Raw genomic sequence first — 27,785 nt, forward strand, 5'->3', positions numbered from 1 at the left:
TGCCTGTCTCATCTCCATCATGCTATCGGGTACCAATTCTTCATTATCTTTGAAGCTCCTACACATAGCCTGCCCGTTCATCTGAGGCAAAGGGAAAAGAAAAAGAAAAAATGGAGTCTAGTGTGTAGGAGGTGTCTTTAAGGCCTGTGACATTTCATTAGACACAATTAGACAAATTAGATCTGGGGACTTACCAAAGAATGTTTGTCTCCTGGAGGCTGTCTGGATGAAGTGGGCTGGCGGCAGGCCCAGAACCTTCAACAAATACAGGGTGGTTGGTTCAGTCTTTGTGGAATCACAGATTTAAAGGCTACTAAGAGCTAGGTAAGACTCCGGCCAAACTTTGCCTTTTACAGACAAGGATCAAGAGATTTTATGTAATGATGTCTAGGCAGAAGAGACCCAGAGCCTAGGTCTTTTAACTCCTACTCCAGGGGTGTGTCGGTAACCTAACAATGAGCACCGGTCGTGCTATTCTTCACTGGCCTCCGCACCAAGAAGAGGTAGGCCACCCTTGATAGCAGCCAGATCACACTGTTAATATGCTGACCATGTTGAATTAAGAATGGCAGATAACAGCACTGAGCAACGGGAAGAGAGGGGAGGCAAAGAAGATAAATTATCACCAGCTGAGCATCATGCCCTTACAAGAGAAAATGCCTCCTTGGAAAAAAAAGTATAGCTTATTTACCTTTCTGTGCTGCAATGCATAGGTGGGCACAGAAGACACTCAAGAGGAAGCTGAGTCATATACCCCATTCACCTTGGAACTGGAAGCAGGAATTCAGAGATGCTTCACAAAATCACTTCAGAAGCCACATTCCCTGACCTCCTCATTCTTCAGTCCAGAGCAGGTAAGTGATTTGCCAGAAAGACAGACCCCATGTTTACTAACTGCCAGGCCACTATTCATTCCACCATAGACACAATTTCTAGCTACTTTTATCTGGCTACTCACCTACTTTTTCAAGGAGAAAAGAATGAGCAAAGTGAAAGAATGGTACAACAGTTAAATAAGAACTCATTCGCCTCCTTTTTAGGTAGATTTTGGTGGTATCAGGTCACTCTGGTTTAAATTTTTTTTTGTATCTATTAGAAAGACTAATATTTTAAAATGTCCCTATTTACAATAAGGGGGAAACAACATCCTTTTTCCTATTTAAATTTATGATAAAAATGTTAGATCTCAACTCAACAATGTATAAGGAAATACATAATTTCAAAAGAACTTTCGGGAAGCATCCAAATGTAGGAAGATATAGTCTGTAGAATACTATCCTTGCTGAGTCTGTTGCAACTCGTTGTCTGAGGGCTGAAGCCATCCTGGGGATATCAGGCAAAGCCAGTGGCTGGCCCTCACTCTCACCTCCATGATGCAGGCCAGCTGCTCCACCTCGTTCTCCCCAGGGAACAGAGGATAGCCTGTGTACAGCTCTGCCATGATGCAACCCAGACTCCACATATCAATGGCCATGTTGTAGGGGTGGCCTAGAATCACCTCAGGAGATCGGTAGAACCGGCTTTGGATATAGGTATACACTGGGGGGCAAAGAGAGAGAAGCTTAATGTGAGACTATCTCCCCCTTTCCAGAACGTTCTCTTTATGATACCTCAGAAGTTGGGGGTGGCTGATAATTTATAGACCTTCCTACCCTTCCTTACCTTATAGGCTTTTCAGGTTGAGGGAAGTACAAGCCAGCTAGAACTTAGGTGTCACTTTACACATCTAACAAAACATTAATTTCTCACAGAAACCTGATTATAATGGAATTGTTATTACCCCCACTTTATTGATCAGAACTCCAGAGTAGCCCTTGTTCTTTAAGTCTGCCAGGTTTAAAAAAAATAACACTAATATAAATTAAGTTTTCGAACTCTCAGATTAACTGGGTAGACAGCTTCTGAGAGTATTTCCATTTGGTAAGAAAGCCAGTTTCTAAAGTATAGACTCCTGGGTATCACCCAAAAATGTGAATTTGGAACATGCAGGGGGAAGCCCTAGAAACTGTAATTTTTTAGCACCCTGAAATGATCCTGACACACATCCAGTTAGTTTTAGGACCCAGTGTTCATGGGTAATTCCATACCCACAGACTATGAGAGCTTCAAAGAGTCTGTGTGATATGTGAATCAAATTTTTTCATTGCACAGATAAAGAAACTTAGGCTCAAAGAAGTAAAGCACCTTGTTCACGATTGATGGCAATTGTGATGGCTGAGTCCAGGTTGGCACCCAGCTGGCTTTATGTACAAAGGGAGAGAGGTTGCAATAGGAGAACTCTGATAAAGGGGCTGGCATGGGGCCTACCTTTCTGGTGTTCATAACAGCTTGACCCAAAGTCAATAACTTTAACAGAGACTTGGCCCTTTTGGTATAGTACTATATTTTCCTAGAAGGAAGAAGAAATTGCATTAAAAAACAATGTTGGCCTCGCCATTCTGCTTACCTAAATGGTCACCACCACACAAATGGTCACCAGTTCAAATGCAACCACCTCCAAAGTCCTCCTCCCACATTTCCACATTCCATTGTTCCTGTCCCTGACTTCTCATTGACTTGTGGTCTCTCTCTTATTTGGACCCAGTGCTCAGTACTTTTCAGTGTGTCTTTTAATTATATTTTGTCTCTTTCTCCATTTTAATTGTGTAACTCCTGAAGATGGTGGGCTTATTTATATGTTCTTTGGCACCTGACTCTATGCCTGGCTTGCATAAGGCCTTACAAATGCCATAGACTGAATTTGTGTAAAGTTTATATTAAGAGTCCCTGCTGCCATTCTGCTATAATAGTAGAGAATCAAAGAAATAGAGGCATGATTTCCTTAAATTTGCTTTAAAGGTAAATGTTTTGGGGGTGGAGAGTAGGGACTAAGGAAAGTTAAGGGATAGTTACATATTGGGGAGGGGCACATTGTTTTTGGAATTAGTCCCTTACACCATGTCTCCAGGTACCTCTCTGTATTACAGCCTCATATTTGCAACCATTAACTCATTTAGCAAGCATTTAAATTATTGCCTTCTGTTACCAGGTACCATGTTAGATCCTGGGGACATAATGGTGAAAACCCATGGTTCCTGACCTTGGGAGGAGCTTGTGGTCTAGTGGGAGATACAGATAAAGAAGTAATTCCTACAAAAAGCATTAAGCGCAACTATAGAGTTATGTATACAATGCTAGCAAGACAGTAGCAAGATCACACCCAGGGGAATAGAGCAAGAAGCTCAGGTGTTCTAGTAGCAACTCAGAATAAAGTGAACCTAGTGAGGACTAAATAGAACAATATCCATCTGCCTACATGGCACATGTCTGCAGAGCAGACAAGAAAGAACTCTAGGTGCTGGGGAGAACTCTTAAGAACTACAAGGGATTGATGACCAACAAGACCAAAAGTGTAAGACTGGATTCCCAGGACTTCTTGTTATTATCTTGCTGCTCAAGACACTGACCACCCACCTCTTCCCCTTCCATAGGAAAGTCCCTGCTGTTCCCAGCTGCCTCAGTTATATCATATCTTTCTTCATCTCCCCAGTATTTGTGCCTTTGCCTTCATTGCACCTCACTTCACAGCCTATAAACTAGACTACTTGGCTTCCACCCTGCAGGCTCTTGGCCATTCAGGCTGTCCCAACTACCACTGGCGACAACCAGCTTTCCCTGGCAGAACAGGTGGTGTACTCACAGGCTTGAGATCACAGTGAATGATCTTCTCTACATAAAGCATTTGCAAGCATTTCAGAACAGAGAGAGTGAAGCGTCGCACCACTGATAGACTGAAGCCTTGGAAGCTATTATTTTTCATCAACTCATACAAGTTGATCCTGGGAAAGAGAGAGAAAGTGATGGACATTGGCTTTCAGAATGTCACGTTTGGTTTGAATCTGCAAACAATCCTGTTTCCTTCTAAAAGCAGGTAGATCTCAGACAAGGAATCAGTGTACTATGAAGTTGGCCTTCCGTTTGACTCATGGTAGGCCCAGAGTGAAGATCAACTCCACTGCTTGGGACATCCCCTCACTTCTGATGTGACAAGGCCATTTAAGTACCTTGCTTCATATGTGGGTTAAGAGACTAGACCAAACTTCTGCAATAGTCATAGCACTTCAGGCCTGGGGGAGGGCCCCAGGAAGCCCTCTATTAACTCAACCAAGCAGCTATGCCTGCCTCAGCCTAATTAGACTATCTCAGTTCTTTAGGTTGCTGAAAAGTAGGAGAACAAGAGAGTAGACAGATGGAAGCTAAGGCAAACCAGGGAGTCCCCACACTATCAAAGGCAAGTGTGGCCACTTGGTCTCATGTAACTGTGGCTTTCCAGTTCAAAGACTGGCTGTCATCAAATCAGTCTCTATTCTCCAGCAGCACAAACCTGAAATAGTATATAAAAGAATGCTCTGCTATGTGAAATCTGCTGGCTTACATATCTTAGAAACAAATGCAAAGCATTGGAATAAGCAATACTTTTTCCAGCTTGTGACCTCTGTGAGATGGGGAAGAGGAAGGAACAAGCATGACCCAGAAGTGACTCTGCATCAGCCTCTGGCTGGTCCCTCTCAGTCTTCCATTTCTAAGATGATCTAACTCTGGCTGTATTCAAGAAGTCATTCATTCTTCAAGGATTCAGTGGAGAAGTGAGGCTTGGCTCTGGCTCCATCCTGACCGGTAACTCTGAGCAAAAACCCAGCCTTGCTGGATTTAGGATTCTCCCTCCAGATAGATGCCTCTCTTGACCTCTCAGAACTCTCTTAGGTAATGGTGAAGAGGAGTGGCCTGGCCTGTCTGTTTTACCATAAAGAAGATAATTCGCCTGTGCACATTGGAAAGTAGACCACATTTTGAAATCACCAGAGATGGTGAGCAGCGTTGTCCACTCTCATTAAATTTAGCCAGTTTCTAGAATTTTCCTATCCATGTTGTTATGGGAACACCATGCTACCACCTCATGGAATTCAACAACACTGGGCCTCTGGTGGCTCACCCCTGATTATTATTCTTTACTAAACATATTTTGGGTTTCTGGTTTTATTGAAGTTGTATCTGATACAACTTCACAGAGAAAAGTAACCAGAAAAGGATACCTTTCCAATTAGCATGCCTTTCCAGTTAGCATGCTCCAACACTCAACTGATGCCAGTCTATTTAAGTCAAGATTCTGCTTTCTTACCAAAAACATCTACTCTGTCCTTACTTACTCAAAATCGAAGCCCTCTTCCCACTCTGGGAAGCCAGCTGCCTATTCTTTGGGTTCCAACCTCTGCACTATCAAGTTGGGAGGCCAGTGCATACAGAACATGGTAGCAAAGGAAAGTCCTTTCCACGTGTCTCAATTTAGCTCTTGGGGGTATCTAGCTCTTGATTATGCCACCCAGTCCAGTCCTGAGCACCAATGAAGCACAACAAGGATGTTGGCAAGTTGACGGGCTTACAAAGGAATGGGTTGAGATCTCAGCTTTCCTCCTTTCCTCTGAGCCCTCTAAATTACTGAGTGGCTTCTGTGTCCACTCTCATCATTAAATATTCACATCCAGAAACATCTAGTGTTCTGACCTCAAAGCTTGTCTTCTGTCACTTATGGAACTTTTCAAAAGCAAATGAATGCAAAAGAAAAAGCAGCTGACCCTAGGAGTTCAAAGGTGATACAGAGGTGATTGCGGAAGTAGAAATAGTCCTTCATGTGTACCACATTGTGAGTGTTGTCTTTGTCCTTCCTTCTGAGGGCTTCCAGGATCTTCAACTCCACTAGGGCCTGGTGGTGAAATCTGGAGTGATTGGAAAGTAGCCAGGAGGGTGGGGAATGGGAACAGAAAACACAGGTGTCATGTCATGTTACAGTAGTTAGCCCATTTCCTCAGCCCCTCCCTGTGACTCCAACAAGAATGTCTAGGGTGTCAGAAAGCATGGAAAACTCCACACTCTTCCTTCCTCTTTGCCCCTTCATGGAATCAGACAGATAGAGAGGAAAAGAGGAAAGGCAGAAGGAAAGGGAAGAGGCAGAAAGGGTTGCCCTTCTCAAGTAGCTAAAGTCATACAGTCCCCTCTCTATGGCCTAGGTCATCCATTGAGCCACACCTCTTTTTGTTCCTGATGATTTTCAGGGCCACGAACTCATTGTTTTTATGATCCAAGCATTTGGCCACCTGTCCAAAGGAACCTTTCCCAATCATCTCCAGAACCTCGTAGCGGTACGCAATGTGATCGTGCAGGACCTACAGACGTCAGGCAAGCAGTGAGAGGCAGAGCCATAGGCTCCTGGGTTTCTCAGACCCCTAGATCCCCTGGATCCCAACACCCAGCTCATGGCTCACTCCTGGGTGTTGTTTTCTGACCTCCCTCCTTCGTGTCATTGCTACTGAAATGGTTAGCTTATTGCCAGACAAAGTCACACAGGCTCCAAAGGACACTCCAGCGCACATTGGATCATCTTGGGAAACTTGGACTCTAGTTCCAGTCCTCTGGTTTTATGCATGTTTTAGGACCCATGGACTAAGAGGATTGGGCAAAAATGAAGGTCCTGTCCAATTCGGGTACTTCATGATTCTTCAGGCTGGGAAGCAGTCCCAGTTTGAGGGACTGACCTTCTAACCCTTGATGTGCCTCCAACAGAGACTTTATGTCTGCAGAGAAGGCTTCGTGTCTGCTCTGCCTCTTTCTGGTCAGATTTGGTCCTCCCTTAGACTTATCCATACTTAATCCTGTTCTGAAGTTAGAAGGACAAGAAAAAGGAAAGAAATATTTTCCAAGAGCCAGAATCATCTGTCTCTCATTGTGCTGGAAACCAGGAAACAGGTGTTCAGTCAAAGTCACATAAAATATTCTATTAAAGACTTTAGCCAGGTGTGATGGTGCAGGCCTGTAATCCCAGCATGTGGGATTCAAGTTTGATTTCAAGGCAAGCCTGAGCTACATAACAAGAACCTTATCCTTGTAAAAAAAAAAAGAAAGAGAGAAAGGCTGGGAATGTAACTCAGTGGTAGAGTACTTACTAGTACGTGCAAGGATATGGATTAGACCCCAAGCACCACAAAATAATAAAGAATTTAGCTAGGTGACTTCAAATAAGCCCTTGCCCTCATCTGTAAAGATGAGGATGAGACTCTAAATTAGAAGATCTCCTTGATCTCCATGGAGTCTGATTTCTAGTACTACACTTGTCATTCTGGGATTGGTGAAGGATGAGTGTTTGTGTTCCAGATTTCAGGATATCTTTGTAAATGTGGGGGTGGAGGTCTGTTCATATGGACCCTGAACAGGACCCTGAATTTGAGCACATATAACTTTACTGACACATAGAAGATTAGTCTACTTGTAGGTCTGTCATAAGAATGACCCAGAATCTTTACAAATGTTGCTATAAATCTACGTGTGTTTCCTAGCTTGTTACTTACCTTCATGTCGCCAGTTTATTTGTACCATAACTATTTGCTTCCATATCAACTTCGACATTAATTGTGGTTACTTGAAAGCAAGGACCGTATTGTACTCATTTGTGATAGTTCCTTTTATGTTTTCAGAATCTGGCAGGTGCACAAGTTTATGACAGGTGCTCAATAATTAGATATGCAAGTAATCTTTGTTGAGAGATAAATGTAAAAATGTAGCTGTGTGCTTATCTGGGAATGTGGTTGTGTGCCTTAAGTATTTGTGTGTGCACTGGAATGAAATAGGGATGGAAATTTGGAGTGAATGTGGAGAACACACATTATTCCTCTCTCACCACCAATACGTAGCTCTCTAAGGGTTTGACACTGAGGAACTGAGTTACAGCAAATTCACTTAAAGGTAGGTCTGACATCTTTAAGGAATTTTCCAGAGACCCCAGGCTCAAGTAGGGTAGGAAGGTAGAGGAATCAGGGAGGGAGGGGTTAGGGCTGTCTGGCTGAATCATGGCTAAGATTTATACTGGGGATTCTTAACCAAGGACCAATTAATCCTCTGAAATTTTGTGTGTGAGTGCAGGTTGCCTTTTTAGAGATAAGGACCCATTGCTTTTATCAGACTCCCAAAGGGATCCTTGACCTAAAAATGTTGAAACCAGGGCTCTAGATGAAGACTGTGTGACAGAAATTACTTGCTTCTCAAAGTGTAATCTAAGGACCAATGGTATGGGCACCACCTAGAAGCTTTTTAGAAATGCAAAATCTCAGGTCTCACCCCTGACTTGCTGGATAAGAGTCTGCACTTTAACAAGCCCCCAGGCGATTCTTGTGCATAGTAATAATTGAGAAACAGGATAATCTATTTCTCCTGAAATAGAAACAGGATAATCTATTTCTCCTGGGAAGACATCAAACACTCATATCCTAAAACCAAGTTGTGATGAAATGATCAGAAGAGGAAACACCAGACAGCCCAAAGCCTGCTGGACTAAGCATCACCCATCCAGACATCCTCAAAAGTGAGGATCACTGGCCTGAGTTCACATTTGGGCTGGGATGAGACTTTACTCTGGGAAGCACTGAACAAGAAGAAAAGGAGGAGCTGTTGCTCTTGAGTTTTGGAAAACAGAATGTAATTATGAATTTTGCCTGTTGGGGAAGTGATATCTACTATAAAATAGAAGAGGGTCCATATACGGGCTTGTATGGAGGAGATAAAGGAATGCTGGAGTGATGCATTTTACTCCAATCTGACCTTTTCTTTTTCCTTTTTTTTTTTTTCTGTTTGTTTTTGGTTTTGGCACTACTGGGGTTTGAACTCAGGACCTCATGCTCTACCACTTGAGCCACATCCCCAACTCTAGTCTGGCCTTTACCAGTGGTCCCACAGCTGTGCAGACTGATTTGTGGGAGTTTACCCAGGATGCAAACCCATTGCTCCAAATACCCTTAGAGACAATCTGCGTACTGCTAGAAGAGTACTTTGCATACTAAATCGCATGTTTTCCCATCTTTTAAAAAGACAGTACTTTTTTAGGTGTTACTAGAATCCTTCACAGTACCTAGTCCATGATATTTCAGCAAGAAATACTATTAAATACCCTCTGATTTTTTTGTCTTCTCAACACTATCTCTTGTCTCCAAGACCCAGGAGTTCCAGTGACCTCCCCCACCCACCAGCACCTTCATATAGGAGCCGTGTTCATCATCAAAACTTGTCGCACTGAACTTTTCAGGAGGTACGTTGAGCTTCTCAGCTTCAAGTCCCAGGAACCACAGCTCTTTGTAGCCTAGGATTTCACTTTGCTCATAAGGGGACAGCTGGTTCTTAAAAAACTTTAGGGCCTCTGTAAAGAAAACATGACAGTTGTCAGTCAAGATGATGCAACCTGGAGATTTGCCCAGGGTACAGATGGTTGTGACATCCTGTCCCTTCCTCAACAATGTGACTTCCTGAAGAACTGTGCTTCAGGAATCTCACCAGTTGGAAATGTAATGAACAAAAATCTCCGAGTATTGTGCTTATTTCAGTAAGCCAAGAAGAAAATACAAACATCAGGAAAAGGAATTCAGTGCCCCAAGAGCTGGGGGTTGCCACAATATGAAAAAAAAAAATCCAAGAGAAGCCAGACACTGGTTGTTGGAACCTTAATCCTAGCTACTTGGAAGGCTGAGATCAGAAAATCAAGGGTCAAGATCAGCCCAGGCAAATATTTCGAGACAGCCCACCTCCAAAATAACCAGAGCAAAATGGACTGGAGGTGTGTCTCAAGCAGTACAGCGCCTACCTTGCAAGTGTGAAGCCCTGGATTCAAACCCCATTCCCACCAAAAAAAAAAAAAAATCCAGGAGAAAACTCTATGTCAACAGAAGCATATTTTAAAGGTGGCATTTGCCCAAGTTCCTGTGCAATCAGGCTACGTAAGAGGGCTTGAAAATGGCAGTGTTTTCCAGGGCCTGGCAGGTAACATAAGTCCAACTTCCCACTTGATTCTGCAGTGAGGAAGCAAGCATCTCAGAGCACAGGAGGGAGTACGTGTTGGCATCTGTATGCTGTGCTATATATCACATCTGGCATATGACCTGAGGTCAAGCAGTGGGAGGTGGGGTGACAGTCACACTTTTTTTTTCAGTACTAGGAATTGAACTCGGTGTCACACTTGCTCGGCAAGCACTCTACCACTTGAGCCATGCCCCCAGTCCTTTATGCTTTAAATTTTTTTTTCAGATAGGGTCTCTTTCTTTTGCCCATGTTGGCCTCAGACTATGATCCTCCTATCCCCACCTCCTGAGGAGCTGGGATTACAGATGTGCACCACAATGCCTAGCTGAACATTCACAATTTTAGTAGAGAAACTAGAACAAGCTCAGAGAGAGAAACCAGGATTAGAGGAGGGCTGTCATGTTATTTGGCAAACTGCTGAAAAGTTGGAGAAGGAAATGTGAGGAGGAAAAAGAAGACATGGGCACAATATAGCTGTCTTCCTATACGTGAAGGATAGGAAGCTTCATGTATAGAAGCTAGATTAAGCTATTCTCTTCCCAGAGTATAGAACCAAGGTCTAAGACAGCAGTGAGCAAGTGTCACCTCTGTAAAAGCATAACTAACTCAGAATGGACACTCCTCTAATGGGTTTAAGAAAAAGGACAGTTTCAATTTCATAACTATGGCAGAAGACCTCCCTCTGAGTAGTAGGCAATGTTGGCACATGGTAGATGCTCAGTGAATCTCAGTTCTCTTCCTTTGAATCCTAAGAGATCATGAGTCTCTGAACCGTCTAAGGAGTCTGGCTGCTGGCCAGAAACCTATGTGGGATCTTTCAGGCCCCACCATAGGTAATTACAAAGGCTTTACCTGGCAGGCCTTTCAGGTGCATCTGCCCTCCCTGTGCCAGCCTTGGTAGACATCCCAGCTGCTTATGCACACCTGCATGTCCAACTCAGGAGCCCCTCTTCAGAGCCCTCTGTTGGGCCTTTATTGAGGTCTTCCTTAGTCACCTCTGCCAAGACTGCCTTATCAAGACATTTTTCTCTACTCTGACCCAATACTCAGTATTTGCCCACCCCTAGCTCTTTCCCTCTATCATCTCCCCTGTTCCTGGGTCCATAAAATCACAGAAGACATTTGTTTGGGCTCTCCAGGCAATGAAATGATGCTCTCTGTCTGCCCTGACACAGTTCCATGGGAAATGGAGAATAGGAAGCTAGCACTCACTCCTGTACCAGGTACTTAAAAGTTGCTTTTGCTGAAAAGCACTGATCCCTTACTTGGGTGCACGAGTTAACAAATTAAGGTAAAATAAAAGCTATGCATCCTAGCTTCCATTTTGTATCTGGGTTCTTTGCTCTGAGCCATTCTCTACTGCAGTCATTTTGCAGCCAGGAAGGACTTTGAATCCAGGAAGGACTGGGGACAGAAAGGACAGGACTCCAGGAAGGACACCTGCCAGGCATCAATAATTCTTACTGTAACAAGGCCCACCTGACCAATCTTGAGTCAACTAGCTTCCCTACTGTACTACCTGTGGCTACCATCTATGGCATGTGACCAAGACTGTTTACTAATTATGCATACCTCTCCCCCTTTCCACAACTATTCCTCCTATTTAAACCTAAAACAAAAGTCTGTTTGAGGAAGATGGGTTGAAATGCTGCCTTTCTCCTTCCCACAGCCTGACCATGGTGTGTAATAACCCTCCTTTCTGTGCACTTCACCATTACTATCTCTTTATTTGATATGCTAGGATGAGTAGCCAGACCTGATCTATGAAACTCAGGAGTTTGGGCCTGGGGTCTAAAATCTCCCCACGTGTTCCATGAGGACGAGCCTCATACTCATCCTGTCACAGCAAGAGGCGTAACTGCTTTCATTTTGGCTCATTGACCTAATTACTCCCACATGTGTCAGCTCTTGATCTCATGGTCATCCATAACCATGCCCACTTCACCCTGCTACTGCCCCGAACTCATACCTGCCGCTGTCAGGGGCACCTTGTGCTTCCGTGGCAAGTTCTCCTCTGCCTTGGGATCTTGTGTTTTAATGCCAGAGTGGAAAGATATTTCTGAAGCCTTGATCTCAGAGGTCAGCACCCGACTGTGAATTTGATTCTCCTGTTCAAGCAAAGAGGTTTGCAATAAAGGACAACTTTGGCCTCTTCTGAGGGTCAAAAACTATCTATCTGACCCCCAATTTCCTGATCCAGCCAGAATCTTTTCCTACCTCTCCAGGAAGAAAACAGTTAAGAGTTAAGAGATAGTAGGTTTTCTCAGTCTTTCTCCCAAAGGAAGTATCTGTCCTGTATTATGCCCTGGGAGACCCATGTATATTACATGGCATGTTGACAACCCGAGTGGTCACTGTGGGGAGAGATGGGAACAGTTTTCGCCACTGCTCTTGAGGAGCCAGTTCTGATCTAGATATATATGCCAAAAGCATACACACTTGAACTTATGTGAGTATAGCACTTAACTGCAACTTGCCATCTCCCTACATATCATCCCATTCACAAAAAAGATAGGGAACCTGGGAGGAAAACAATGTTTTGTATGGTTCTGCCATTTATAACTTCATTTTTCCTTTCTTAGTGAATCCTCATGACAGTTCCTTGGAAAGCCCATTTGATAGATAAGAGAAAGTTAGTATCATATTTGCTCAAGTTTTCATTCATTGTAATGAGTGAGTTCAGGCCTAGAATCCAGCTCTGCAGCTCACACTGGGTTTCCGCTACATGCCACGTGGGTCTTTCTGAACTGGGGCCTTTCACCTGTCTGCCTAAAGGGCATGTCCACTGGCCTGTACTTACCTTATATAGCAAGGGTGGCTTCAACAGGATTTTGTTGCTGATATGTGGGAAATTAACTGTGTTCTTTCCCGTGGTGTCCACAAAAGGGAGTGAAGTAACACTGGTGTTTGTATTCTATAGAGGGAGATTCATTACAAAAACCTCAGGCAAGATAATGTCACCAGGGGCCATTTCTTCAGCCTCCTCCCCACCACTTGGATGAGTCTAACCCAGGTTCCGCAGATTCCAGGAAGAGAGTAATCTAGCAGATGGGCTCTGGGTTTGAATCCCCACTCCACCACTTATGAGGTGTAAACCTTGAGCAGGTCACACTGACTCTCTAAGCCTCTATTTCATTGCTACCATGGGGACAAAAATGGGACCTACCTCATAAGGCTTTTGTGAGGCAATGTATATAGAGCATTCCATGTGTTAGTTGTTATTATCATTCTAGCAACTACCACTCAAGCACAGGAAGTTCTTCCCGCAGTACATGCAAATTTTCCTTGGTGCAACATAAACCTTCCCCCAATTGTCTCTCTGGCTACATTATAGACTTGACCTCATGTGGATCCTAACCCTCCTGCATTGACTGGTTTATTGATGATTGGAAGAGTAGTAATCTATCAAAAAATAGCACTATTTAAAATTGTGTGAAGTGGGAGCATGGTGATGTAGCCAGAGTGCTCTCATCGCCATGCTGAGCTGAATAAAAATGCTTGCTAAACACTATCCCATCCATGCATCTCCCTCTGCCCTTCTCCTAGAGAAAAGGCACTAACCATCACTCCCTACCTTCTGCAAAAGTCGGGTCATTTTGAGGTTCTTGTTCTTGGAAGGTGGCTTCTGGACTTGAACCAAAGGCTTATTCTCAACCTAGATCAAGTGGAAGAGAATTGTAATAGTACTTGGCATGGCTTCATCCCAAACCATCTGGACATTTGTTTCATTATAGTAAAAAGGTAAACTTGAAGCCAGCTTCCTTGACCCCAAAGTTAGGAAGAGTTTCAAGAAGTTCTCAGTGAATGTGTAAGTAAATTACTACCCAAATGACCTTTCCAGAAGATTTAATCAAGGATTGACTTGTCCTATGGTTTTCACATTTAAAAAAAATCGATAGAGCTAGGTGTGGTGGATCATACCTCTAATCTCAGTACTTGGGAGGCTGAGGCAAAAAGACCACAAGTTCAAGGCCTACGTAGAAATACTTTGTCCCACAAACAAACTCAATATAACATTTTCCTTGACACAAAATCTTAGCTAGAATCCCTGGACCTGGGAAGGAATAAAATTTAAGCTGCTTTCACTCATTATAAAAGAAAATGCTTATAGTCTTGTCCAGGATTGATTTCACTCTCATTATGTGCAATGGTACCTTAGTGGAACCTGCCAGAATTTTGGCACCCAGCCTGAAGACCAGTGATCTGATCAGAAGAGACTTCAAGTCTAGAAGTGGGTGGGGAGGAAAAGACCTAAATCCTAGAGTGATATGTCCCAAAGGGTAGAAAAAACGTACTATGGAGTTATGTGATATCTTTGCATGTAGTACACAAATAAACAGTTATCCAGTAGCTATACATTTATTTTACTGTCCATTTGGAAAACAATAGCTAGCACAGTAAATCTGAATTTTGAGGTTATTATTAAGAATGAGAGGGGTGTCCTCTCTTGGGACCCCCCCAACTCTGGGAACTCCACTCTCCCACTTTACACTTTTCTATCAATTAAACTCTCCAGCTTTACACTTTTTTTAAAAAAAAAGAATGAGATTAAAGTGTAAATGAAGCAATAAAATTGAACGTGAGCACTCAGATATGGCAAAACTCATGAAGACAGCATTGGAGTGATTACAGTTGGGCAAATGGGCTCAGCAGGAAAACTGGTTCTGTTCTTTGAAGGAGAACAACTCAGGGACTTCCCTTCCTCCAGACCTCCCCTAGAGAATTAAGATGAGGAAGAGCAAGGCCAGACTCACCTCTGTAAAATTTGGTAACTTAGCCCAAAACTTCAACTCATTATCATTAGCACAGCTAAGACCTCCTTATGCCACCAATGCGTGAGTGACTTCCTAACCAAACAAACTGTCAATCTTGACCTCCCACAATGCATTGCATAGAAGACGAGCCACATTAATTTGATGATGTGTGCAATATGCAGCATTTGGCTGTCTAGCAAATGAAAAATAGTGATATCTGAGGAGAGAGCGCACTTATAAAGCTCCCTGAATCTCAACTTCTCATTTAGTGGGTTTGAGAGTGTTGAAGCGCATAAGCATCTTCAGTAATAACGAGTTGGCACTGATGATGTGGTGGGGAAACTGACAGGTAAATAAAAAGTGTATGAACAAAACACAACTCAGACTATCAGAAAAAAGGCATGGAAAATGAGTATCAACAAAGTGATGATACCACTTTGAATAAGGAAGGCCAGGTGGAAGGGGGGACATTCTGGAATGCACAGGGCTTCTTTTAAGCAGAGGAAGGGAAGCCAGCATGCACCACTATCTCAGCATGCTCCAGAGCTTTTCACTGCTCATGTCAGGCAAGCTGGGGCAGAAGGCTGACATTGGATTGTGTAAACCAGGAAAGAAACTTGGTCTTTAACCTGCGGGCAAGAGTGAACTACTGACAGTTTGGACAGTGTGTGCAAAGGAGCATTTTAGAAAACAGTAACATGGCCTAAAATAATGCTCATAAATATGGACTTTCATTTTGGAATCTGACAATGTCACTAATCATTAATTGCTTTGATTTGAACAAGTTATAGCCTGTCCTCCTGTAATGTAGCGATAATATCAAGACTAACCTTATAGGGTAGTTATGAGGATTAAATGAATTCATATGTAGAACGTTGAAACCAGTGCCTTACAAATGCTGAGGGTATGTCCTAGAGTTCATTTCTTTCATTTGCAAAATGCAGAGCATGACTTTTGCTCTGGAAAACTTGTGGGCTCAGAACTGATGGAAGAGGAACAAGATGGTGCAGAACCAAAAATGGTTAAAGAAGGTATGATGTTTAATATGAGAAAAACAGAACCTCTGAGACACTAACATTCTGGTACCACCATGCACCTATATTGGAACTGAACAATTAAGTGGATGTCAGATAGTAGGAACCAAGCTTCTCACTGTTGGAAGTGACAATTTGTAGATCGGCGAGTTCAATCACCATTACTGTCATATTATAATGCTTTGGAATTGGAGACATAAAAGCTCATATTCAACTTAATACAGGTGCATCCATATGTGTATGTAATAGATTTGTGTGTGTGTACATGCACACACACATTTCCTCTACCAGTTGAGAAGACTCAAGAGAAATGATACCCTAGTAGAAATAAATAAGCATGCCATTACTCAGATATTTGTTTCTGATGCCATTTTCCAGTACAAGGAACCAAAGATCCTTGGAGAAATGGCTGGCTCTAGGACTAGGGTAAGAAATATACAAGAGAAGCTTGGAGCATCTTGTAGTCACAGAGAGTAAGGAAGTGATTTTTTTTAAATGGGGGCTTGGAACAATTTCAGCAAACAAAATAAGTAGCATTGGATAATAACTCCAAGTAAAATAAATATCCATGAATCCACACTGATCTAAATACATGATTTAATAAAGCAATAAAGGGAGAAGAGTCAGAGACAGATCTCTCATGAAGAAGAATAAGTTATACAGATATTCCACCCTACAGGAGGTGGAATATGGGTCCCTACTGCTTAAGGATGGGCTGTGACTGATGACTAGTTTTCAAAAAGTAAAGTACAGAAAGGGAGAAAAAAGTGTAATTTTATAATGGGGAATCCAGACAAATGCTACTTTAGCCAGGTGATCTAGGTCAACACCATTGGTCTTGATGTGACTTAATAAAAATGGTATTAATCATGAGAAAATTAGGAGAATTCCAATAGAGAAATTTCTTGTGTATACCTGACCAGTGTTTAAAACTGTCAAGATCATCAAAAACAAGGAAATTCTGTGACACTGTCACAGCTAAGAGAGACTAAAAAGACATGACAAGTAAATGTAATGTGGTATCTAGATGGGATCCCAAAACAGACAAAGGTAAAAATTAAGGAAGGAAATATGCATGAAGTATGGAGTTTAGTTCATAATAACATAGCAGTACTGACTGATTATTCCCAACAGATGTACCATGCTAATGTAAGATATTAACAGCAGAAGAAACTGGGTGTGGGTTAGGCAATGGTGTATGAGAACTCTGTGTTGTATCTGCTCAATTTTTCTAATCTAATTTTTCAAATCTAAGTCTATTCAAAAAAGTCTTTTATTGAAGCAAACAAAACTCCTGAAGGAAGGGTAAAGTCAGAAGTGCTGTCATTTACAATATAGTATAAATTGTTCTGGAGAAGCATGACAAGATGGTAGACTAGAAGCATCCACCGTTTTGACTCTGTGAAGGAGAAGAGTCATCCCAGTGAACATGTGTGAGAAACGTGCACCGAATGGGGAGCTGTCCCATTTGTTCACCTAGATTCATGCAACCCCCTTGGGGTATGTTTTAAAAACAACCTTGCTATAGCTTGGATCTTGAATATTCTCCAAATGTCCATGTGTTAAAAGCGTGGTGTTGTCCAGTGGTGCTATTGGAAGGTGGAAACTTAAGGAAGCAGGACCTAGCGGGAAGTAGTTAGGTCATGGGGGGGATTGTTCTTGAAGGGGATATTGGGACTCTGGCCCCCTTCTTTTTCTCTCTTTTACTTCCCAGCTACCATGAGGTAAGCTGCTTTGCTCCACCACATCCTCCCTGTCTTGATGTACTAAACCACTACAGGACCAAAAGCAATGGAGACAGCATCCATGAACTGAAACCCCTTAAACTGTGAGTCTCAGATACTTTGACGCAGTAACCAGAAGGTGACTAACACAAGCCTTCACCCTTGCTCTCGTAGAACCAAGGCTGGGAACCATTAAATAGAGAGCTTTCTGACCTTTGTCACATCATGGTGCATACAGAATATTGTATATGTGCAGCAACCTAGGGTAAAGACATGACACAGCTTGCTGCCTGGCGTCTAACTGCCCCAGGTTTGACAAGCCACTCAGCAGGACTGATGGCTTCTCTGTCTCTCCACACCCATCCCCCATTTTCAGATAGTGGTACATCACACTGACTATGAGCTTGCCAACTGTTTGTTTCCAGCAACTTCCTCAAGGGGCAACACAAGGCTTCCCTAGGGGGCAGGAGGAAGAAGGTATGAATTCTCACACTCACAGTGGCAACACAGTGAGTGTTCATGACATTATCCTTTGACTCCTCAATGACTTCTAAACCAATACAACGAGAATCTCTTTAATAATCTTGAGCTCTGCATGAAATTTAGAATCTCCTATGTGAAAAGGATTTCATTTTCTGAGGCACATAGCAAAGACAGTGCTTTGGTGCTGTCCAAGACCAGTGGCTGGACATAGCCTCTGGAGGGGCCCCAGAAATGAGATAGCCCCAGGTGAAGCTCACAGGGTCCTTTTCAGTTCTCTTCCTGTTCATCACAGCCCTGCCTTGATAGCTCCAGCTCTTGAGAAAGCCTGAGGTTTTCAAACACCATGCTGTTATACATCTTAGAACTTTGATCCTGCTGTTTAACTTCTGTCTTCTGCTGGGCCATCAGACTCTTTAATTAAAAAAAAAAGTCTCATCTTAGGATCTCAAAGCTTCATGTGCTAGGCACTTGAATATTCACAAAAGGAAGGAGGGGAGAAGAAAAGAAAAAAGGGAGGGAAGGAGGAGCAGGATTCCCAAGCACATGTCCTGAAAGATTTGACACAACTATAAGCCACCCTGGGGGCTGGGGGGCAGTTGAGCCTTGACCTCAGCCCTCTCCAGGTGGATAATTGATCCATTGTTTCTTCACTATTGCCTCATTCTCACTCCTGGTGGCTTCTCTCCCACCAGTGACCAGCACTCTCTGCCCCCTGTCACTTTCTTTTGGAAGGAAAGCCTCCTAATTCACACACAAGAGTCTATCTTGCCCCATATGCCTCTCTCAAAGGCAGCTGTGTTTTCAAAGATAATGCCTGGAAAGCAAAGTACACTGTTCCAAGTAAGCAAATCTCTACTCAAAGAAGACATTTTAGGTGCTGTGAAGCTAGATAAAATAGATGGTTCACTTTAGGAAAGAAAGTTCATGCAAACCCAATCGGGCAGGTGCCTATTGCCATTAAGAGTTGCACTAACCCATCAGAGTAATGGAAGGAGGTAAACAGAAGAGCGGAAACTCCAATCCTATGTCCCACTTCAGTGTACTCTGCCCAGGGCATTCTGCCTTCCCCTTCCTTAGTCTGCATTCTCATCAGACCAGGCCCCGATCCCAACAAGCACATGCTCTCTTCACCTTAGGTAAAATGCTCTAAATGATTTACCTAAGGGCCATGGGGAAGCACATGTCATACCCCCTTCTCTCTGAGAACTAAAGGGTAATGGGTCTGGTCCCCCTTTAGAGCTAACTAGAGCAGAATCCCAAGATGTACTGCCTCATCTTATTACCTTGGACAGAGCCTTGGATGTCCTCATCTACAAAATCCAGGGGAGAAAGCATCTGAGCTCTTAGCAGGTATGAAGCCACTCTGGGCCCATTCCCCTAGGTCACCCAGCCTGCTCAGAAAGGCATACCTCCATCAAATGATCCCACCTCAGTCATAGCTCATGGGCTATTTTCCTGTTTTCTCAGTTGGCTCCTCCTTCACTCTTCCTCCTCCCCATACAGAAAAAAAAATTCCACTTGGCTGGTTGTGACTGGCTGGGCAGATGAGGTTCAAGTTGTGTAATATCAGTTCACAGCTTCCTCCTTTCAAACTCCATAATCCTCTCCCAGAGGCCAGAGCAACCAAGAGTTCAAAACAAATGCATTAACACAGGGAGGGGGTGTGACCAGGAGAGAAGGAAAATCTTTAGGGATTCTTTACAGAACATAACAAGTTAGACAATTAGGCACAGCACAGCCTTGCAAAGAGCTAGGAGAGAGGAGGTGCCTGGCATCTCCAGCCAAAGGACGGATTAAGCTACAATTGAAGCTGCCACAGATGGTAGGAAATCAAGGTTTGTTTCCCATCACTGCCACTTCCAGCTAAGACTCTGCCCTTAGAGCCCCTTTGCTGTGCAGGAGGGATCCCAGTACACCGAGACAGGAAGTTGCTCCTGGTGACACCTACAGCCAAGGCTGGACTCTGGAGACCCATTAGTGAGATGAACGTGAGAAACCACTTGGGAAGGGCAGGTTGTCATCTCACTGATCCTCCCTCTGCCCGTTGTGGAGGTGGAGGAAGGGACCCCTGGCCGGCCTTGGAGGAAGAGCAGTAGCCCAAGTTTGGAAGTCCACACACCTTGAGACTTTTCTAATGTAATTAATACATGGCATTGGAGGAGACACAGCTTCTTCTAGGTGGACTGTATTACTGGAGCCAAGAAAGTCATTTTGCTGGAACTGACCTTAGGGAATATGTAACATAATGACCTCACTTTACAGATGGAGAAAGAGAGGGTAAGGTTGTCCTAATGACTTGTTGAAGATAATGCAAACCTGAGTCTAGAACCTAACCCCTCGAGTATCTTCTTAATATGCCACACTGCTATCCAGTGATCTCCTTTGACCTTTTTGTATTCTGTCATGAAACCAGGTGACAAGTACAAAATACTTACCTTGAAAGGTCTCAAATTAAAAATAAGTTTGTGGGTTTTTTTCTTTTCTTTTTGTTACTGTTGTTCTATGGGTGCATTGTGATATTACAAAAGTTCTTACAATATATCATAGTTGAATTCACCTCTCCATCATTCTCTTTGAGATCATGGTTTTGGTTTTTTTGGTTTTTTTTCTGATGGTACCTGTATATAGTTGACAATAGGTAGAAATGTTCAGAGAGGAAGACTTTATTTTACCCATTAGACATTAGACATTAGACACGTTTCCTATAAAATAAAGATTTGTGTAACATGTTGCAGGATTAGAGTACTTGACTTCTTAGGCCGTTTCTGTTGGTTTAAATTATTCTGTGCCTTTGTGTATGTTTCTTCTGCCCAAAATGCTCTCCTCTTGTTCACATGCAGCCTCCTTGAACAGCTCCAAGGGCATAATTCACTTAGAAGGAATTGCAAGTAAGGAGCTCTATTCCTATAGCATGTGGTGTTGCTATAGATGACTGCCAGTGAAGCAGGACAAAGTGTTCTGGGCAGAAGTCAATGGCTTGAGAAAACTTTCTCAGGCCCAGTGTGGTATTTCACCTCTGTACAGCTCCAAGGGCATAATTCACTTAGAAGGAATTGCAAGTAAGGAGCTCTATTCCTATAGCATGTGGTGTTGCTATAGATAACTGCCAGTGAAGCAGGACAAAGTGTTCTGGGCAGAAGTCAATGGCTTGAGAAAACTTTCTCAGGCCCAGCGTGGTATTTCACCTCTGTAATCCCAGCTACTCAGGAGGCAGAAGCAGGAGGATTAAGGGTTCAAGACCACAGTACAAATACAAGCAATAGTATGAAAAACAGGTCACGCTAAGGGGAGGTCACTAACAGGAGGGGGAGGGTAAAAGAAGGAAGTTAAGAGGGTGAATATGGTTGATGTACTTTCTATATAAGAATGAATATAGAATTCTTAAACTTGTTGAAATCACCATAAGAAGGAGACTAAGATAGAAAGGAGAAAAATAGAGGGGATAAACCAATTTGGGTTATAATACATATATACATGGAAATGTCACAATGAAACCCCATGTATATAGTTACCTTATACAAACAAAAATGTTGTTTCAAAAACAGAGAACAGGAAGGTAAAACTGGTCCTGTCTGGGGGTTGGCACCAGTAGGAGAGGGGAGGACATAGGGAAAGGGTACAGGGAGGGTGAATATGGTAGAAATAATATGTACTCATGTATGAAAATGGAAAAATGAGATCTGTTGAAATTATTCCAGAAATGAAGAAAGGGGGGGTGGATAAAGGAGAAGGATGGAGGATTTGAATTCAACTATAAGAACTTTGGTAAAACTCACAAATGTACCCCCAATACAACAACAACAATAATAATAATAGTAATAATTTTAAAAAGAAGAAGAAGAAAGAGAGCTGAAGGCCAGCCTGGGCAAAGTTAGGAAGACCCTATCTTAAAAGCAAAGTACAAAGAAAAAATTGGGGTCATGATTCAAAGTAGTAGAAAACTTGCCTAGCATGCAAGTACTGTGTTCAATCCCCAGTACTGAGGCAGGGGGCTTGGGGAAGAAAGGAGAGAAAGAAGGTTTCTCTAGGCTGCCATAAAACTTTGCTTCTACTTTGTGAGAGCACTTGGCTCACCTAGCTCACTTGCCTGTTTATGTGTTTGTGCCCCCATACAACCAGGCAGACAATGCCAGAAGAAGATGTGCCTTATTTGGTTTTATATCTCAGCACTAGGGACAATGGTTTAGCTCAAAGTTAGCCCTTATGGGATGACTCATAAAAGAATGCATCAGGTAATAGTCTTCAGGATTCACAGGATACAGAAAAGTACCATCGACTTCAAAGGCTGACAGTCTAACTACAGTTCTTACTCTGCCTCTTGTTAACTTGTGACCTTGGTAAACCATCTATACTCTCTCAGGCTCAGTTTCCTTTTCTGTGAAACAAGACTAATTTTTAGAAGTTGCAAAGTATACAAGGAAATAAGGCCCTGTGAGTGAGGACTATCAGGAACTATAGGCACCAGAATCAGATCCCTAACCCTTTCAAAAGATTCAAATATTGTGCTGGCTCATGCCTGAAATTCCAGCACTCAGGGAGCTGAAGCAGGCGGATTGTGAATTTGAAGTCAGCCTGGGATACAGAGTGAGAACCCTATCTTAAAATGACAACAATAAGAGTTAAATTAAAATATATGCTCTGCATCATTTGTTTTCAGTAAAGATAAAAGTTTCTTTATATTTAATTGTGAGGCTAGTACTGTAACTTACAATATAACCTTTGCTTATGGACATAGTATAACTGTGGTGGGCACTATAATAAATCTTACCTTTACAGGGGATCACTGAGTGACTCACTCCTTAGGTAATTAAGTATGACCTGGGGTCTAACATAAATTACTCAATCCAGGACCCCCCTAACAAAAAGATTTTTTTTTCATAACATTCCTCTTTTTTTTTTCTTTTATTTTTCATATGTGCATACAGGCTTGGTTCATTTCTCCCCCCTGCCCCCACCCCCTCCCTTACCACCCACTCCGCCCCCTCCCTCTCCCCACCCCCATACCCAGCAGAAACTATTTTGCCCTTATTTCTAATTTTGTTGTAGAGAGAGTATAAGCAATAACAGGAAGGGACAAGGGTTTTTGCTGGTTGAGATAAGGATAGCTATACAGGGCATTGACTCACATTGATTTCCTGTGCGTGGGTGTTACCTTCTAGGTTAATTCTTTTTGATCTAACCTTTTCTCTAGTACCTGTTCCCCTTTTCCTATTGGCCTCAGTTGCTTTTAAGGTATCTGCTTTAGTTTCTCTGCGCATAACATTCGTCTTAATGGCATCCACTTGACAGAAAAAAACATTTTCCACAGAGGATAAATGTGACAACCATTACCATATAAAATAGACAACAGATGGATACTGGTTACCATGTTTGTAGAAGTCATTGATACGCTTTCTATGGATGGCAGGTGTTTTCAGTATGCTAAATCTATAGACTTTCTACATTTCCTTAGTGTTTTTATGATTCTTCTCTAAAAATCTATTAGTTTTATCTATATAAAAAGCATTTTTTGAAGGATGATTTTCACTAATTTCTCTTTGATTTCTCTTTCATGTCTCCTGGTCCTGATCCTGACAACCAGTCAGCTAAATTTCCTGCCAAGTAAATTTCCCTTGTCACCACCTAAGGTTAAGATAGGGAAATGACTTTTTGGACCTTTTCTAGATAGGGCCAGTGCCCAAACTCAGCCTACAGTAGCTATAGAAGATTATATTATCACCCCTCTGAATCCCTTTTAAGATTAAAGGGACCAAAGTCGTTTGGTGGGAAAATGAGGCAGGAGAGATGGAAGACATCTCTTGATGAGGAGACAAAGAAATTACATTATTTTAAATAAATATTTAAAGGGCCAGACTCAGCCATTGGAACAAGAAAGGCTGGAGAACTAGAGCAGCTGCCCCCTCCCATCTCCTTTTAGATGCTAAGTTACAAGAACAGGGAGACAGAGAGGGGCTATCTGCTTCTGTGTTCTTCTTTAAGATGTTAACAAGCTGCAAGGATCCTTGAATATTAAAGGAACAGGCTTGTCTGGCAAAGGAAAGTCCTAAAGCTCACTTCCGCTCCCTGTGTTGTGGGTGGGTGTAGGTAACATCTCCATATTTAACAAAAATAAACAGCGCCCATCTCAGAACCGTTATCTAATGGTTAGGGTTGCTAGACTTCTGGTGATGTGGCTTCTCCCATCCTAGGAGAGTGTAAGACCACAGACAAACAGGAAGTGTTTCTCTCTCTTTTTCTCTCCCCAGCCTCCCTCTATACTTGGGTCTTGTTATACTAAAATAAATCCTTGCTAAAACTTTCAGAAAAAAAAGTATGCTCTTAAAAAGACACTGTTAAGAGAATAAAAAGACAAGCCACAGACAAGTAGAAAACATGCACAAAAACCTTATCTGATAAAGGATTTTATATATATACAAAGTGTTGGGTCTGGAGACCTAAGACAGATGAATGAGTATCCCATCCCCCATGGAGAGCAATATCATTCCTGCATCCTGAGGAGATGGAGGCCTGCATTCCTGCGTCCTAAAGGACAGAAACAGAGTCTGATAGATCTGCCACAGGGCTGATGAGCAAAATGCTCTCCAGATTGTTCCCTTCTCCCAATAAAGGTGCTAACCAAACCAGTTCACCTGAGAAAGCCCTTCAAATGCACAGCCAATGAGAAAAATCCACCTAACTCAGAGTTAGAAAGTCCATAAAAACCCCAGCCTTCACCTGAGCAGCGAGTTACCGGCTTCCGGGATCTGCCGTGCTTCTCTAGCTGTAGCCTTTCCTCTCTTTCTAATAAATCCTACTTTTTATATACTACCTTTGGCCTGTGAAGGCAAGGACCCTCAACCCGGCTTGCAACACCTTCAACACTGGCACGTGAACCAAGGTCAGTATAGATTGTGCCAAACTGGGAAAGGCTACCTAGGAATGTGACTGTGATTGCCCAGCACTCCAGTGGAGTCTGTTTTCCAGGAATGCCCCCCACCACGGTCTAGCTATGGTGGGCCTCTCAGGCTGACTCTCTCTCTCTCTCTCTCTCTCTCTCTCTCTCTCTCTCATTAAGGAGGGTTTCACACTTGGGAAACTGAGGAAAAGCTCCGAGCTCACTACAGCTATAAAGAGGCGAACTGAGAGAACTCAGATGCTGGCCGGGGGCTTATACTGAACTGCAAATGAGACATGAGTGGAGCCCGACTTCAGTGCACTGAGGCTTTTTTTCCCTCTCCTTAAACTCTCTCTCTCTTTCAAGATCTGACCTGCTTAGGAGGAGGTCTGAACACAACTGGTGGAAAGGAAAGTTTCTCTTCAAGCTAAAAAGATGTTCTGGCAGGGGCACTCCCTGGTGTCACCCAAAGGCTGGAGATGCAACTTCCTGACCCTCCCCGGGGCTCAAAGGCAGCTAAGTCTTGGACCCCTCCATCCATGACCAAGGCAAACAGACAATCGGATCTCTTATGCTTCCTTCATGGTTTCTGTGGCCCAAGAGTGGAGGCCACCCCTTGCTCCCAGTGCTACAGTACTGCCCTTGGGCAGGCTCAACCTGGACAGCGTGGTGACTAATAATCCCTCATGTGTTGAGCCTGGAAACTCTCTTTCCCCCAACCCTCAGCCTCTCCTTCCTCTTTCCCAAGCAGTTCAGGATGAGTTGCCTCCCCCTTTTGTTCTAAACAGCAGTGGGCTTCCTTCAGTGAGTTTGGAAAAAAACCCTTACACCTGTTCTACTCCCTCCCTGGTCCCGCCTTGTCCTTTATCTCTGTCTGCCTTCCCCTCCTTGGGCTTACTGGGACCCTGGCCTCCCATGAAAAACTTGTAGCATGGTACCTTACGACTTTCTTAAGTTACTCTCACAACTAGTTTGTCAGCCCCCTCGGTCCAAAGCAACTTTAAATCAGCTGCTAGGCACCAGTGGAGGCAGAGACACTTGCCAAAAAAAAAAAAAAAGAAAAACAAACTGCAGCCACCATGCTCATGCCCTAACATGCAAAACTCCTTTATGTTGTCTTTCTGGATGGGACCTGCCCTTTCCAGTCTTCTGGCCTTGGTACCCAAGTGGTCTCTGCTGGCCTGTCTATTGAAACATTGAAAGAAAATGTTGGAAGCTTTGTACTGAGGCTTGGCCTCAGTATCCCTTAGATGACCAAGAGAAGTGGCCTTCACAGGGTTCCTTAAATTACAATACCATACTCTAATTAAAACTTTTCTATAAAAGGGAAAAAAATTAAACTGAGGTCCCTTATACAAATTTTCTTTTATCTCCAAGACCACCCATATTGGCGCCATAATTGCTATCTAGATACTCAAACGCTGGCCATTCTTTGTAAGCCACAGGATAAACAGGGGGAAGGAGGACCAGAAAAGCTTATCAATGACAAGGTCCCCACCCCTACTGCTCCACCCTCTGCCCTACTTTCTAAGCCACCCTAATATTCAGAACCTCCTAATGGGTGCTTCCCCCTTCAACAGGCAATGGTAGGAAGAGGGTGAGTCTATGTCCCCTTCCAGTTATCAGATCTAAGGGAAATTTAAAAAGATCTGGGAAGCTATACTGACACCCCAGACCAATACATCCAAGCCTTTACCTCTGTGATCCAAACCTTTGAATTGACATGAAAGGATATTATGCTTCTATTAGACTAAACTCTTTCCTCATTAAAAAAGCAATAGGTTCTGGCCCAGGCCCCTCAGGTTGGAAATGATTACCATTTACAATGAGCCCCAATACCTGTGGCACCTAAAAATGAAGAAATAAATGTGCTTTTACCAATAGGGGCACAGGCAGTCCTTTTGACAGATCCACATTGAAAATCAGAATGGTAAGGGACTGGAGGTGTGGCTCAGATGGGAGAGCATCTGCTTTGCAGGCATAAAGCCCTAAGTTCAAATCCCAGTACAGCCAAAGGGGAAAAAAAAAAGATATTTGGGGCTAAAAATGTAGCTCAGTGGGAGAGTGTCTGCCCAGCATGTGCAAGGCCCTGGGTTCAATTCCCCAGCATTGCTAAATCCAAAAAAACAAAAAAAAAAGCGCTGAGGAGGATAAATAGCATCAATGCCACTTAATCCATCTCATAGTGAAAAGGCTAAAAAGGACCAAAGTCAACCTCTAAACTATTCCCAGGTGACTGTAGTACAGCAAGGCCCTGAAGAAAACCCCCTTACCTTTCTACAGCATTTTAAGGACGCTATCAGAAAGCATACCACAGTGGACCCAGAGTCACAGGTGAGAGAGGTTCTCCTCAAAGATAAATTTCTAACACAGTCAGCCCCAGATATTTGTAGAAAATTCCAAAGGTCTGTGGCTGAAGGAGAAAAATCACTGGACCAGCTCATAAAGCTAGCCATGTCTGTATACTATAACCAGGACCTTACTAGCAGGAGAAAAAAAGATAAGAGACATCATGACCTCTCAAAGGGGGCCCTACCCAACTGGGATCTGCATCCCGAGCTTGCTACCGTTGTGGTCAAGAGGGGCACTTCTGCAGAAAATGCTCAAGAGGGGGACAGCCTGGGAGAAAACCCTGCCCCCAACTGGGACCCTGCCCTCTCTGTAAAGGTAGCCACTGGAGGTCAAAGTGCCCCCATCTCCAGATGAAAGGTGGGGTGCCACCTCCTATGGATTGATGGGTTCCGGCCTCCTGTCCATGCTCCATTTCTTGGCATCAATGTTGAGGAGCCTCGGGGTAGCCATAATGGCAGAAAAGTGAAAGGTCTTTTTCCTACTAGACAGTGGAGCCTGTTTCTCTGTCTTACCTTTCTCTCCTGGTCCCTGGCCCCTAGAGAGCTATTTTACCCAGCCTCTGGCCTGCTCTTGGGGAGACTTCCTCTTCTGTCATTCTTTCCTCATAGTTCCTGAAACTCCAGGGCCCCTGCTGGGATGGGATTTACTATCTCAACTAAAAGCTCAAATTCTCCTCCCCCCAGGCGGCTAT

At 43.3% G+C, this 27,785-nt stretch overlaps 1 protein-coding gene across 3 annotated transcripts in view; it reads right to left on the bottom strand.

The window, feature by feature from the left end:
* Positions 1 to 27,785, bottom strand: part of Dyrk4 (dual specificity tyrosine phosphorylation regulated kinase 4) — a 51,936-nt gene that overhangs the window by 7,019 nt on the left and 17,132 nt on the right. For all 3 annotated transcript variants that reach the window (XM_074076237.1, XM_074076239.1, XM_074076238.1), the window contains 10 exons: positions 13,448 to 13,528; positions 12,674 to 12,787; positions 11,843 to 11,981; positions 9,054 to 9,217; positions 6,064 to 6,200; positions 5,613 to 5,753; positions 3,680 to 3,818; positions 2,308 to 2,389; positions 1,367 to 1,539; positions 195 to 255 (listed from right to left, as the gene is read on the bottom strand). In XM_074076237.1, coding sequence (XP_073932338.1) covers positions 195 to 255; positions 1,367 to 1,539; positions 2,308 to 2,389; positions 3,680 to 3,818; positions 5,613 to 5,753; positions 6,064 to 6,200; positions 9,054 to 9,217; positions 11,843 to 11,981; positions 12,674 to 12,787; positions 13,448 to 13,528 — 1,231 coding nt within the window. The remainder of the gene's footprint in view (positions 1 to 194; positions 256 to 1,366; positions 1,540 to 2,307; positions 2,390 to 3,679; positions 3,819 to 5,612; positions 5,754 to 6,063; positions 6,201 to 9,053; positions 9,218 to 11,842; positions 11,982 to 12,673; positions 12,788 to 13,447; positions 13,529 to 27,785) is intronic.

The sequence above is a fragment of the Castor canadensis genome, chromosome 6 (assembly GCF_047511655.1).
Source record: "Castor canadensis chromosome 6, mCasCan1.hap1v2, whole genome shotgun sequence".
NCBI classification, from domain to species: Eukaryota; Metazoa; Chordata; class Mammalia; order Rodentia; family Castoridae; genus Castor; species Castor canadensis.